The following is a 14,104-nucleotide window of genomic DNA, read 5'->3' as shown; positions in this document are numbered from 1 at the left end:
GTTTCTTAAAACAATTGATATTAGCAGACAGACTGGGAAACCCATGCCAAATGCTAAGTCATATAGCATTTCTACAGGTGGTAGGTTCTTAAGTCTTGAATAAAGAGATGGGACATGTAAGTTAGCAGTGTGAATGAAAGTAAACAAAGCAGAATAGAAACAAATTAAAAAACAATATTTCATACCGTTCATTTCTTGCACACAAGTACTAGTCATCAACTATATAGCTACTAGTCACTGGGTCTAAAGCAGGGAAGGAAATCAAATATTTAGTGCTGAGGAATTTCTCAATCAACTGTAAACCTTAGCTAAAGGCTAAAGGACTATGCAGGGGCCCCTGAAATCAAGATACTAAATCTTATTGCCCTAGAGCAGTGGTTCTCAACCTTCCTAATGCCCCGACCCTTTAATACAGTTCCTCATGTTGTGGTGACCCCAACCATAAAATTATTTTCGTTGCTACTTCATAATTGTAATTTTGCTACTGTTATGAATTGTAATGTAAATATCTGATATGCAGGATGGTCTTAGGTGACCCCTGTTAAAGCGTCATTTGGCCCCCAAAGGGGCCTTGACCCACAGGTTGAGAACCGCTGCCCTAAAGGCAAGGATTCTAGCAAGAGCGTGCACAATTGTGTGTACTTACGGTAGCCACACTTTTTACAGCCTGCTCTGACGCTGTCCTTGTTGCAACCTGAAATACAATTGGATAACACTTTAGGAAAATATATACATGAAAACATAAAAACTTTTATCACATGAAATAGCTGAGAAAACCATTTGTTACAGATTTCTTAGAAACAAAATTCCTACCAACCCTAGTAATACTGCTCAATTATTATGACTTTTAGAAATCAACAGGCCAATTTACTCAATTTGACAAATACTTCAAAAGCCTATTTTTTTTTAATCCAATAGAAATTCAGTATTACAGTTAACAGCTTAAACATTCTAGGACTGAAGAAGAAATTCCAGGGTGCTTTGCTCTCTCCCGCAAATGTAAGAAAGTTATTTTAGTACATGTGTATGTGAACAGTGAACATCAAGGTTAGCAATGTTTCTCTGCTTCCCTTTAGAAGAAAAAAAAAATATTTCTTAATGGAGCTGATGAAATTCAAAAAAATCCACTTTAATTGCTAGGAATTATAAGCAATATCTAAATTCAACACTTAAATTTTGACAAGCAAAAACAAACTAGTTATATATCTAGTTCTCATATTTACTAATATTCAGAGAATCCCTGTGTAATTTTATAGTGCCTGTAGGCCAACTGAAGATATAAATACTAGAGAGAGAAAAAAAAAATTGCTGTTTTTGGGGTGAATGCAGTTGTTCATGCCATGGTTCACACCTATAATTCCAATACTTTGGGAGGCCAAGGTGGCAGGATCGCTTGAAACCAGGAGTTTGAGACCAGCCTGGACAACTCATATAGTGAGACCTGTCTCTATGAAAAATAAAAAAAAAAAATTAACCAGTGTCATAGCATGTACTTGTAGTCCCAGCTACTTGGGAGGCTGGGGCAGAAGGATTGCTTGAGCCCAGGAGTGTGGGGTTACGATGAGCTATGATCATGCCACTGCACTCTAGCCTGGGTAACAGGGCAAAGCTCTGTCTCTTAAAACAAAATAAAACTGATTTTTTTTTTGTAGAGACAGTCTCACTTTATGGCCCACAGTAGAGTGTCATGGCATCACATAGCTCACAGCAACCTCCAACTCCTGGGCTTAAGCGATTCTCCTGCCTCAGCCTCCCGAGTAGCTGGGACTACAGGCGCCCGCCACAACGCCCAGCCATTTTTTGGTTGCAGTTCAGCCGGGGCCGGGCTTGAACCCGCCACCCTCGGTATATAGGGCCGGCGCCTTACCGACTGAACCACAGGCGCCGCCCATAAAACTGATTTTTTAATCGTGATAAAATATAAATAACACATAAAACTTAACATCTTAACATTTTTAAATATATAATTCAGTGGCATTAAGTACACTCGTGTGAGTGTACTTAATGCCACTGAATTATACAACTATCACCACTATCCATTTCCAAAACATTTTAATCATCTCAAACAGTAATTGTACTTATTAAACAACAACTGGCCATTTCCTCTTTCTTGCAGCCCCTGGTAATCTTTACTGTACCTTCTTTATGAATTTCTCTATTCTATGTACCTCATGTGGAAATCAGAGAATATTTGTAATTAGGTCTGGCTTATTCCACTGAGCAGAATGTTTCCAAGTTTCCTTCATGTTTTAGCATGTATCAGAATCTCATTTCTTTCTATGGCTGAATATATTCCATTGTATGTATATACAGTTAGAACTAATTTTATCATCCAATAGTGGCTTCAATCAACCACTAAGAGGCCCAGGATAATATTAATCCATTGTCTTGGTGAAGGGTGAAGGGCACCTAAGGCTAAAGCCTTAAATTGGAGATATCATTCCAACTTTATTAAAATACATACAGTGCAAATACAAAACTGTGCTAAGTTTAAACAAAATAATTTAAAAATTGTTTCTTTAATGTTACGAAGTTAAAACACTTCCCCCATTCTGATTTTGCTTTAAAATATACAATGGTGAATCACTGTAGTAAAAATACAGTCTATTCTGCTATAATGCTTGTTTTGAAAATATATTTATACTATTCTAATGCAAGTGATGCATTAGGAAACACTTTGAGGATAAGGCTGGCTTTAATCAACCTACAACACTAAGTGAACATAGGAATTGTACTTAGCTACTCCAACTTACAGGAATATACATAACACAACCACTTATCCCAAAACATGTCTAGTGGCCTCAGTTCACTGCACCTTTTGTGCACAGCCCCAGCTACATCGGGTGTGAAACTTTCCATTGATTTCTTGTCATCACCCTCCTACTGCCACTTCACAACAATTCACAAGCTGCAACTCTTCTGGAACTCACTTTCACAGCTAACTCCAAGTCTTTTTAAAGGCGAAGTGCCATATTTACTGTATTTACATGTATTTTTAATCAACTAGCATGTGTAAAACTGTGCTGTCTTTATTAATTCCCATCTTTTTATGTGTCACTGATGAAGTTTTTGAGTGTTATGGTCCAATCCCATTTTCCCCTATAAACCCTGTGGTTTTACCATACAGTGCAGGAATATGTCAATTTGTAGCAGAATTGACTGTGGAACAAAATTGAATTGATAACACAACCTGAGGCTCTTACATTATGAACACAACTGCAAGTTGAAAAAAAAAAAAAAAAGCTCAGAGAATTTGGGTCAATGTTAAATCTGTTTCCATAGAAACTGTAGATGCTAAATAATACTGAACAAAACTATGCTAAACGCACCATTATTGTTCCTACAATAGACAAAAATGTAGTAAGAGACATGTCTGAAATAATCTCATGTCAGCATGTATTGGAACTGAACTTATTTATGATAAATGGCACTGATAAAACTCATCATTCAAGTACCTTATATTTTTAGAATGAACAGAATATAAAACTTTTTCTAGGCAGGTCATATTCTTTAATAAAGCTGAAACTTTTACATGAAAGGAAAATATAACCAGAAGTCTAAATAAAGTAACTTTAATCAGCTATTTCCTTACCAGCCTTTAGTTAAATGAAGATTTCAGCTTCATTTATCTTTCATTTTCATGACTGCCTGGCCAAGTGAATGCTTCTTCCTGGGACTTTGAATCTGAGGCAACTGACACAAAGGATCTGAGACAAGTGACACAATTACGTGGGGACAGTTAATAAATTATGCTGTCATGATCCGGCTTCCAAGGGCACTGATTCCAATGGTAGCAGCAGCCCGAACAAGGTCGGAGCCTGTGTAGGATCTTAGATATGGATTCCCTTTGTTTTTTCTATTTTCTAAGCCTTATTAACCAGGCTTTGCTCAGACTCGGTGAACCCACTGATATCTTTCCTTTTCTGCTTAAATTAGTTTCTGTCCTTTGGAACGAGAACCCTGACTGATACAGTAATACTCAAAATACATGTCAAATGGAATAGCAAAGTTGACTGTGAGGTCCTTCCTAGCTAAATTACCCATTTCCCCATCTTAGACTCTTGTGCTGTTGTTTCACTCTTTTTTGAGTTTGCTAAGGCTGTTCAGCTTGGGCGATGAGGGAGAGTGTAGGTGATGGGGCTGGTTCTTTACCTTCCAGGTAACTTCAAGTAGCCCCCTAATTTTGTATACAATTCAGTATTTAGCATGATGTAGAAGTGCCAGGAAGTACTCAATAAATACTTATCGCTTTGTATGAGGTTAGGAAAATGCAGTCCTGTGGCTGAAACAACAGCCTAATTTAGTAATGATAGCATTAAAAATTATAGTTTATTAAGCACCTTCTTGTGTCCGGCACAAGTTTAGGTTTTATATATTTTAATATTAATCCTTTCAAGTAAAGTCACTAATGTGGGGTATACATTCTGAGAAATGTGTTGCTAGGTGATTTGTCTTTGTGGGCAACACAGAGCGCACTTACACAAACCCAAGTGGTGCACCCTACCACCTCTAGGCTACATGACATAGCCTATTGCTCACTGGCTACAAATCTACGCAGTATGTTACTCTACTGAATACTGCAGGCAATTGTAACATGATGGTAAGTATCTGTGTATCTAAATTATCTAAACATAGAAAAAGCACAACAAAAATATAGTAGTATAATTTTATGAAATCATCATTGTACACATGGTTCTTTGTTGACTGAACATAATTATACAGTGCATGATTGTATTTGAGGAGTTGGGAATCAGCAACTTCTGTAGATCCCAGTTGCTCACCATGAAACTAGATAGTGCCAACTCTGTCACTCATTGGCCCATGTGAGGCACAATGGCATTAGAAGAACAGGGCCAGGCACAGTGGCTCATGCCTATAATCCTAGCATTTTGGGGGGCCAAGGTGAGAGGATTACATGAGGCCAGGATTGTTTAAGACCAGCATGAGCAAACCCTGTCTCAACAACAAAAAAAAAAAAATAGAAAAATTAGCTTGGGGTGGTAGTATGTGCCTGCAGTTCCCAGATACTCAGGAGGTTCAGGCAGGAGGATCCCTTAAGCCCAGAAATTGGAGTCTGCAATGAGCTTTGATGATACCACGGAATCCTAGCCCAGGGGTGACAGAGTTAGACCCTGTTTTAAAAAAAAAAAATATATAGAAATCAAAATAATGGCTGCTGGGCATAGGAGGATGGAAGTAACCAAGGGACTTGATTTAGATGGTAGTTGTGTATGTGGATGTGTGGATATGTGTATACACACAGTAGAACCTTTGTAAGTTGACCACCCAAGGAACTGCAACAAATTGGGTAATATATGGAGGTGGTCAACATAAGGAACTAGGCCTACTGTACTGATACATATTTGTGGTGCATGTCCAGTGTATGAAAATTAGGCCAACTTAAAGAGGTGGTCAAAGTAGTGAGGTGGTCAACCATGGAGGTTCTATTGTATTTGTCCAAATTCTGCAGGCTGTGCAAGGGTGATTTAGGTACACCTGAAGACATACATATATGTATATTATATATTAGCAAGTAGTCCTTACCCCCCCAAAAAAAAATGTTTTTAAAGTTAACAATAGAGCAGAGAAGGACAAGAAAAGATCAAAAAGAAGGGAAAAAAAGAAAGGAATGAAAGTGAGAGAAAAAGAGTCCTTGACAGTTGTGTCAGGTTGTTCAGTGGTCCTCAAAGGCATCGTTAGCCGTTATATTTGAAATTTACTCCCCTGAAATTTCACATCATCTATGTTTCCACAGTCAACAATTTCATCACTGGGAACTCTTAACAGTGATGCCTCAAACGTAATATTATATTTTTCCTTATATTTTGGGAAAGCCTGTTGTTTTCTTTATATTAAGATGTCTACAATCATTTAAATTTAAGTGTAAAAGGTTTTTTTGTATCAAGTAATTAAAAGTAAGTTATTTTGTATCAAGTAATTAAAAATTGCAATTGCTTCTGTCACAAGATTCATTCTTTTCATTTTCAATCTGATTAGATTCATTTTCTGTTTTATTAACAAGTGTTACATTTAATTACTCCATTATGGTTCTTTTTATAATTTGGAGACCTTTAAAGAAAACTTCAATCTCTTCTGCTTTTAAAATCTAAACTGCAGCCATATTTTACACCCAGATAGGTGGTAATTTCTATAGAATATGTACATATTCTGCTGAAGTTGAATGTAAAACTCCAAGTATTTAAATTTGTCTATTGATTTATATAAACAATTTATACATATAATCCTTTCTTTGGGATTCCCAAATACTGTAACTGAGGCAATATAGAGGAAATTAGAAATTCTTTGTGAATTAAGAAGAAAGGCTAAGTGAGTTCCTTGATGTAAATATTTTGAAAAAGCAGATGTCCTAATGTTCAGTTAAAAATGCCTTGCTAATCATTTGACCCTAAAAGGGGAAGTAAAAGTAAACCAATCAAAGTTATTAATTTGCTGATATGAAAACGCTAACATTTAATTAAATACATAAAACCTTCGGTCTACATGTCTCACAAAATACATGTAACCTGTGAGGAATAAAGGTATAAGTATTGCCCATTTAAGATAAGAAGAGAAAGAAGTTTAATTTATTATTTAATGAAACAGAATCAAGAGTGCTGTCTAGTTTAGACTATTTGTGTACTAGATTCTGCTCAGCAGCAATTCTAGTTATTAATCCGCTAAATATTTCTTATTTACCTATTATGGGTATAACTCAGAACTGGATGTTAGAGAAGCCATAAAGATGAATAAAGTGGGTAGCGCCTGTGTCTCAGTGGGTAGGGTGCCGGCCCCTTATACCAAGGGTGGTGGGTTCAAACCCGGCCCCAGCCAGCTAAAACAGCACTGACAACTGCAATAAACATAGCTGGGTGTTGTGGCGGGCACCTGTAGTGCCAGCTACTCAGGAGGCTGAGGAAAAAGAATTGCCTAAGCCCAAGAGTTGGAGGTTGCTGTGAGCTGTGACGCCACAGCACTCTACTGAGGGCAACAAAGTGAGACTCTGTCTCAAAACAAACAAAAAAGATGAATAAAGTCTGTACGCTAAAGGAAGCTACACTATGCTAAGTGATCTAGGGTGATGCACCCCCAGCTGTGATACATGATGGAATATGCCAGGCTCTATAAAGGACACAGAGCTCTATTAACAAGTATGAAGAAGTGGCAGACAAGACTCTTGGTGGAGAGATAGGGAAAGCTTCCCACAGGTAGGTGCAGACACTATAGGAGGGCCACTAATACCAAAGGCATGTGCGTAGTAGGAAAGCACGTGAGGGGTCTGCAGAATAACTGGCTGAGTTAGATTTCGGCAAGAATGCATAAGCAGGGTGCCGCACCCCCGGCATCAAGCCGTGGCGGGATGGCTCTGTCCGCGTTGTAAAAACTGTGGTAAGGCGGTGGGTGCTCCTCGGAGCGTTGCCCCCAGTCCCCCTGGCTTGCGACAGCAGCGCATAAGTTGCCTAGCATGCCTTTTAGTGAACGTAGGAAGTCATGAGGTGCGGCATAAAAGCCTAAGAAACCTTTACCCTGAAACCTGTCTGTTCAGTTGAATGACTGATTATTGCCTGATTGTTTTGAGAAACTAAGAATAAACACAGTGACTTACTGATCCACAATTAAACACAGCAAGTATGGCTGTGCCGGACTCAGTGGCTCCAAGAGAGCCTGTACAACAGCACGTCCCCACCATAAATGTCAGTGAATTGAAATAGTACATCGAGAGAATGCAGGCACGGCAAACAAGATGTTCCAACATGACACCTCCTGCAGTAAAACTTTACTTAGAAAAACATCTGACTTCACTAATTAGTAAAACTTTACTTAGAAAAACATCTTACTTCACTAATTTTCATATGTAACACAAATCAATAGAATAGTTTAATGTTTAATAAACAATTAACTATGAATCAAAATATAGTTACTAATTAGAGTAAAAATATATAGAAGTAGTCAAGCATTATACATAAAAGAATATGTTCAGCTGTTTTTAAAAGAGATCATAAGAAACTGAGAACAATTACAGAACTAAGAGAAGTTACAAGCCTTGACATTCCTAGATAAGGGGAAGCAACCAGGTGTTACTAATGAAACCACTTCCCTAGAACAAAAACCTTGAAAAAATAAACCACCTCCCTCCAAAGAGCAAAACCTTGAAAACATATAATGCATGATAAACCACATATGGAGACACAAAGATAATTGGAGACACAAAGATAATTTGTAAGCATAAGCAAAATAATGATTACATTGTTTTAACCCTGGAAAGAAAATGTATAAATACCAGACTTAAAAATCAATAAAGTGCAGCTACTTTCCTCATCACTCGTAGTGTGTAGTAGTCTGTCAAATCACCCTGCGTCGACCTTCCAATCAACCTGAGCCGTTCGCCCTGAAAGCCCTCGGACTGAGACTCATTCGACTGGCGGTCCGCGACAGCAGGGAGCAGAAGGGAAGGGCAAAAAGAGTGATTTAGTCATACTCAGGATTGCGCACTTCATTCTTGTAGGAACAGGGAGGTTTGGCAATGACACTTTGGAAGCTTAAGAAACTTTAGTCATCAACTCTTTCGTTATGATAACAAGGACACTGCACCTCAGAAAGGTTAAGTGGCTTGAAGAGAAACACAAATTCCTGCCTTCCAGGAATGACAGAATAAGATGTATGATATAGGAAAATTATTTCAGCAGCAAGGTGCAGCTGAAAAGACTAGAGAGAAAAGAAATGACTTATAGTATGTGTATAAAGTGAAAAGAAATGAGATATAGTGTAATTTAGAACTCTATTACTGAGATGCTATCATAATGTATTTTAAGAATCTTTTTTTTGAGACAGAGCCTCAAGCTGTCACTTTGGGTAGAGTGCCCTGACATCATAGCTCACAGCAACCTCCAACTCCTGGGTTTAAGTGATTCTCCTGCCTCTGCCTCTCAAGTAGCTGGGGCTGCAGGCACCGCCACAACGCCCAGCTATTTTTTTGGTTGCAGCCATCATTGTTGTTTGGTGGCCCGGGCTAGATTCGAACCCGCCAGCTCCAGTGTATGTGGCTGGCGCCTTAGCCACTTGAGCCACAGGCGCGGAGCCTATTTTAAGAATCTTAATCACTCTGATAATCTAGGCTGAAATGTTAATTTGGCCACAGAAATGTCCTCTATTTGGCTGTAAGACTTCACTGAAAGAGACACCAAAAATTTAGTTTTTGTGTCAACTGCATCACTAGCATATATGGCCTGCCACCTGGGCTCTTCATGCAGCATGATAAATCACAAATGGCAGAGCTAATTTCAACAACTGTGAATGGGAAAAACAGTTTTTCAAAGGCAGTAAAGTTCACTGAAACCTGTGTTCAAATGTCATTTCTGTATAACTAAAAGATCTTCCCAAGAGTCTACTTTTCACTGGGTTTCCTATAAAATAATTTCAACTTACATACAATGCTATGGGAAAACAGCTGATGTGTGTGTCCATGCAACAGAGAAGGCTGATTTTCATGTGCACTTTGATGAAAGCAGACTCATTATTTTATACGTTGTAATAATTACTAGCAGGACCACTTCAAGAAATACCAAGGAGAATCTATCATACCTAAAATAAAAAAGCATAACATAATGCTTCTCCTCTTTGATGATTACCTTTAAAAGGTTTAGATGGAGCCCTATTTTCTTTAAATACACTATCTGGATCAATCATCCAAGAAATTATCTTAACATTTTCTGTATCTATATTTTCTAATGACACCTGTACTTTTACAGCACTGTCATACTTATTATCTCAATTTTTGCTGGGTTTAAATACTTTATCTATGCCTCGCCACCTAGCTTAATAGCACAATTTAGATTATTATACTTGGAAGCATAATTTTGAACTGAAGATGGTCAACATTATTTATAACAGTGGTCTAAATTTAAAGGAAGTTTTCACTTTTAAAAATCACTTTTGTCCTCTTTCTTAAGCTGTATATTTTCATTACTAAAGTTTTGTGAAGGCACAAACTATGATACTGTGTTTCCCAGAGTGCTCATACCACACAGGTGCTCCAATGGCTTGCTCAAGTAATGGAATGAGCAATGACAACAGGTCAACTTTGGATGCAGCTGTGTGATTCAAACAAAGATCAATTACCAGGGTTGATAAGGATGCCTAGGAAAATTTACCGTGCAGACTTGTCATTTCACTGCTGGCCTCGTAGATGTTAATATTCACCAGGCATCAGTCATAGAACTTCCCTTTGCATGCTACACGCTCCATCAGAGCAAAGTCATCCACTCCCGTGGTCTTAACTTCTATAAAGGGTGTGGATGACACTCAAATAGTTGTCTTTGACTGTGACTTCCCTCCTAAGCTACAAATTATATCTCTTACTGTCTACTAGATATTTGCATTCCTACGCCTAATCTCAACACAATCGATTGTCATCCCCAATACCTGCTCTTTGTGAGGTGTTGTCTTTATCAGTAAATAGGCCCACCCAATTACCTAACTATAAAACCCAGGCAAATGTCATTTCTTCTTTTAACCACCCACATTGAATCAATCACCAATTCTTAGTGATTCTACTGCGAAAGCTATATCTCCAACCTATCCACTTTTCTCCTTACCTATTGATACCACACCTTAGGCACCATCATCACTCACCAGAATTACTCCTAACTAGAGACTTTGCATCCAAACTAGCTCCCCTCCAATCTACTGTATAGACAGAGTGATCTTTCCAAAATGTGAATCTACTTACAAACCCTTAAATGCCTTCCTACCGTCCTGAAGATAATACCAAACTCCTTGTCATGGTTTACCAAGTCCTCCAAGAGCTGGAAACTACCTTGTAAGTTATACTATAGCACGGCAAGATGAATAAGCATACCAAGTCCAGAGAAACCAGACTGGCCTGTCACTTATGAGCTGTCTCATAGTGGACAAGTTACTTGACTTCTTTGTCCCTCCGCTTTCTCATCCATAAAATGGGAATATTAATACCTACTTTGCAGTGGTTGCTCTTTATACAGAACTTAAAATTTAGCAGCAGAGAGAGAGAAAATGGGAATATTAATACCTACATAGATAGTGGTTGCTCTTCATACAGAACTTAAAATTTAGCAGTACAAAGAGAGATTAATATTTACTACTTTGCAGTGTGGTTGTGAATATTAAATGAGATAAAATACAATGTTTGACACAGTATCTTACACATTCGACACATAGTAACCGCCTGGTAAATATTAGCTACTGTTATCTTTAATTTCTCACTTCTAGCTCATTTGTATCCTGCGTTCCATCCACGGGAAACATCTTTCCTTTCCTCTTCTCACACATTTCTTCTTCCTTTACATATCCCACAATTCTTTAGGTCTCATCCTAAACGTCACATCTGTCCTGTACCCTGTTTGGTGCTCTATGACCCAGGGTCATGTATTTTCCTTGCCATAGTACTTATCCCACTTTCTGTGAATTTCTCTCTCTGTACTGCTAAATTTTAAGATCTGTATGAAGAGCAACCACTGTCTATCTTGCTCACCACTGTACAGTGTATGGCGCCGAGTAGGTATGTAGTAATAGAGCACACGCTTTTCCTCTAGTTCAGCTCCAGATGCTCTTAGTTCCGAACTGCGGTTAATAGAAAAGCACAGTCTTCCCCTAAGTGCTTAGAATAAGGTTCAGAAAAGCTTGTCACCGAATAAAGAACCTCATCAAATAATCCTGGGAAGGACAGGTTTAAACAAAGATAGGGCTTCTGAACCATAGTACTTCCCGGAATCTTTCCTACACTAAAGCGCATTGGCAATCTTTAAGTTGGAGGGTGTATATTTCTCAAAATAGCTCCTGCAATCAGTGTTTTGCAGAACGCATCGTGGCCAAGCCAATTTAAGGAAATGCCCTTTCTCTTACTAGAACTTCCAAGTAAACTGATAGCTGTGGATGAGAAATTCTCTAAAGTACTTACTTCGCGGGGTTTACCATTTTTAGGTCAGGAACTCCTGGAGACGGAATTTGAGAGCTAGAAAGAACCTTCAATATGCTTCAACAAAGACTCTTTATTTTTATTTTTATTTTTTTGCAGATAAGGAAACTGAAGCACACAAGGCAAAGGGACCAAATTTAGGCCACTCAGTAGCTACACACATCAGGAAGAGTTAACAGAACCTCTCTATCTTCCGTTTCGTCCCAGAGATTTCCAGTACAAACGCCTCTTACAACCTGGGTCTGCCAAGTGTTCCCACTTCCATTTCTGTGTTAAGTCAAACCAAAGTGAAGGTAGGTCTTTCCTCCCCACCTCCTCGTCCCCCTAGGCCTACAGTTACTGCCTATCACTCCTCGCTCCTGCTCACAATATATTTTTCAGGGTAAACCGTGCATTTGGGGCTTGGCTGCGGGCGCCGGAGACAGTTTTCTTTCTTTCCTTCAGCGGTTATTTTCGGAGTGCAAACTTTTTCATGCAAACCAAACAAGGTTGTTAATTTTAAGGCCTCCGCCTAAATCCCCGGTGATGCTACTCCCTACCCCACCGCGCCCGCATCTCTCTTACCCTACCGGCTCCCTCCCTAGCTCAGACGCAGGGGCCCTGCAGTTGGTTTTCACCTGGGACTGCCATGACGGTCGTAAAAGAGATCGCTGGAGCTTTCACCTTTCGAGAACGCGTTTGCTTCTCGCTGGCTGCGAGGACCACACGCAGCCAAAGCGGCCTTTTCGTACCACTCGCAATGGGGCACCTTCGCTACGGTCCGGGAAGGCCTTGTCAGCCTCTAGCAGTAACAGAACCAAGTAGGCGCGGGTGTAGTTTCCGGGAGACTCCTATTGTAGACTACACGTGGTCGGAACCATTCCTGCCAGTTTAGGGGGGCGTGAGTGCGACCTACCGCGCGACTAGTGAAGTAAACCTCACCAAGATTTATGAATTATGCCTTTTAGTATTGCAAAATATTTTAATACAAATTACATTAAGCTATAGGAACTTTGGAACCTTTTCCTTTTCCTTGGAGTATATTGGAATTCCCCCCTTCTTTGGGTTAGCGGTGCTTGGGTCCAGGAGCAACATGGCGGCGGCCGTGAGGGGCTGCTAGCTTTGGGCAAAGGTAGCGTCTAGTGTGGCTGTCTTGCGTGATAGAGACCGATTGAAGCTTTCCCGGACCGCCTGACTTAAGGAAGAGTGTGCAGGAAGACGCACAGCTTCAGTGACTGCCCGTCCGTTCTTTTTGTCCAAAAGAAGCCGAGTCCCGAGCACTAATCAGGATGAGCAACATCTACATCCAGGAGCCTCCCACAAATGGGAAGGTGAGCTTCACTTCGGGAACCTGAGGTCCCCAAAATAGATCTCCCCGATGGGGCGGGGTGATTCAGGTATCTTAGAGTACTAAGAAATGTTCTCCTTAACCTCTCTGCCTGTGGACAGTGTGGCATCGAAAACCTTCAAGTTGGCACTTCTCAATATGTACTTGAAAAAGTACTCAAGTGGAGAGTCTTCTATCAGCCTTCTGGTCCTATTACCTTCACCCAGCTAACGTAGATATTTTCTTGGGTCTTAGGTTTTAAAAGGTATATTTTTGAGTTTGACTTATTTTTGCTTAACTTGAAGACTGTTCATTCTCCATTTCTTCTGTACTCATTAACTGAACGCCTTCTAGGCATTGGGCACTGTACTAGGCACTGGGAATGCAGAGATGGATGGGTAAGGTCATGTTGCCCTAAAAGAGTATATACAGTTTAGTTAGAGAGAGAGGCAGGTAAAGAAAACTCTTATTAAATGCTGGTAGATGCAGTCGTAGTCAGGGAAACATACTGCTATGGCACTGTTGAGAAGTGAGAAACTACGAAACTTGGGGAGAGCCTCATGGAGGAGGTGTATTTTGAGCTGCTTATCAGAAAAAGTGGAAATGGGGAATGTTACATTCGAAGGGGAGAATGATTCTCTGATTGATTTGATGGCTCACGTATGTCAATTCCTGTCCAGTGTGTTTATATACATTGAGGGAGAGGAATCAATAATGGAATAATTGTCAAATGAATTCTTGAACTAAGATCTAGTCTATATCACATATGAAATGTACCAACACAATGAAGAAAATAAATGGGATGGAAAGTATAGAGTTGAATTAGAATAAACTAAATTTACATAAAA

General features: G+C 39.4%; 2 protein-coding genes across 2 annotated transcripts in view; one reads left to right on the top strand and one right to left on the bottom strand.

Annotated features, from left to right (window-relative positions):
- Positions 1–12,730, bottom strand: part of SREK1IP1 (SREK1 interacting protein 1) — a 29,289-nt gene extending 16,559 nt beyond the window's left edge. The window contains exons 1-2 of the mRNA XM_053589903.1: positions 12,568–12,730; positions 647–694 (exon numbers count right to left, since the gene is read on the bottom strand). Of these exons, the coding sequence (XP_053445878.1) occupies positions 647–694; positions 12,568–12,580 (61 nt within the window). The 5' untranslated portion in view covers positions 12,581–12,730. The remainder of the gene's footprint in view (positions 1–646; positions 695–12,567) is intronic.
- A 260-nt stretch (positions 12,731–12,990) lies between these two features.
- Positions 12,991–14,104, top strand: part of CWC27 (CWC27 spliceosome associated cyclophilin) — a 269,538-nt gene continuing 268,424 nt past the window's right edge. Inside the window, exon 1 of the mRNA XM_053589887.1 lies at positions 12,991–13,260. Coding sequence (XP_053445862.1) covers positions 13,219–13,260 — 42 coding nt within the window. The 5' untranslated portion in view covers positions 12,991–13,218. The remainder of the gene's footprint in view (positions 13,261–14,104) is intronic.

Source organism: Nycticebus coucang, chromosome 1 (genome assembly GCF_027406575.1).
Source record: "Nycticebus coucang isolate mNycCou1 chromosome 1, mNycCou1.pri, whole genome shotgun sequence".
Taxonomy (NCBI): Eukaryota; Metazoa; Chordata; class Mammalia; order Primates; family Lorisidae; genus Nycticebus; species Nycticebus coucang.
This window is presented reverse-complemented; position numbering and strand designations above follow the sequence as displayed.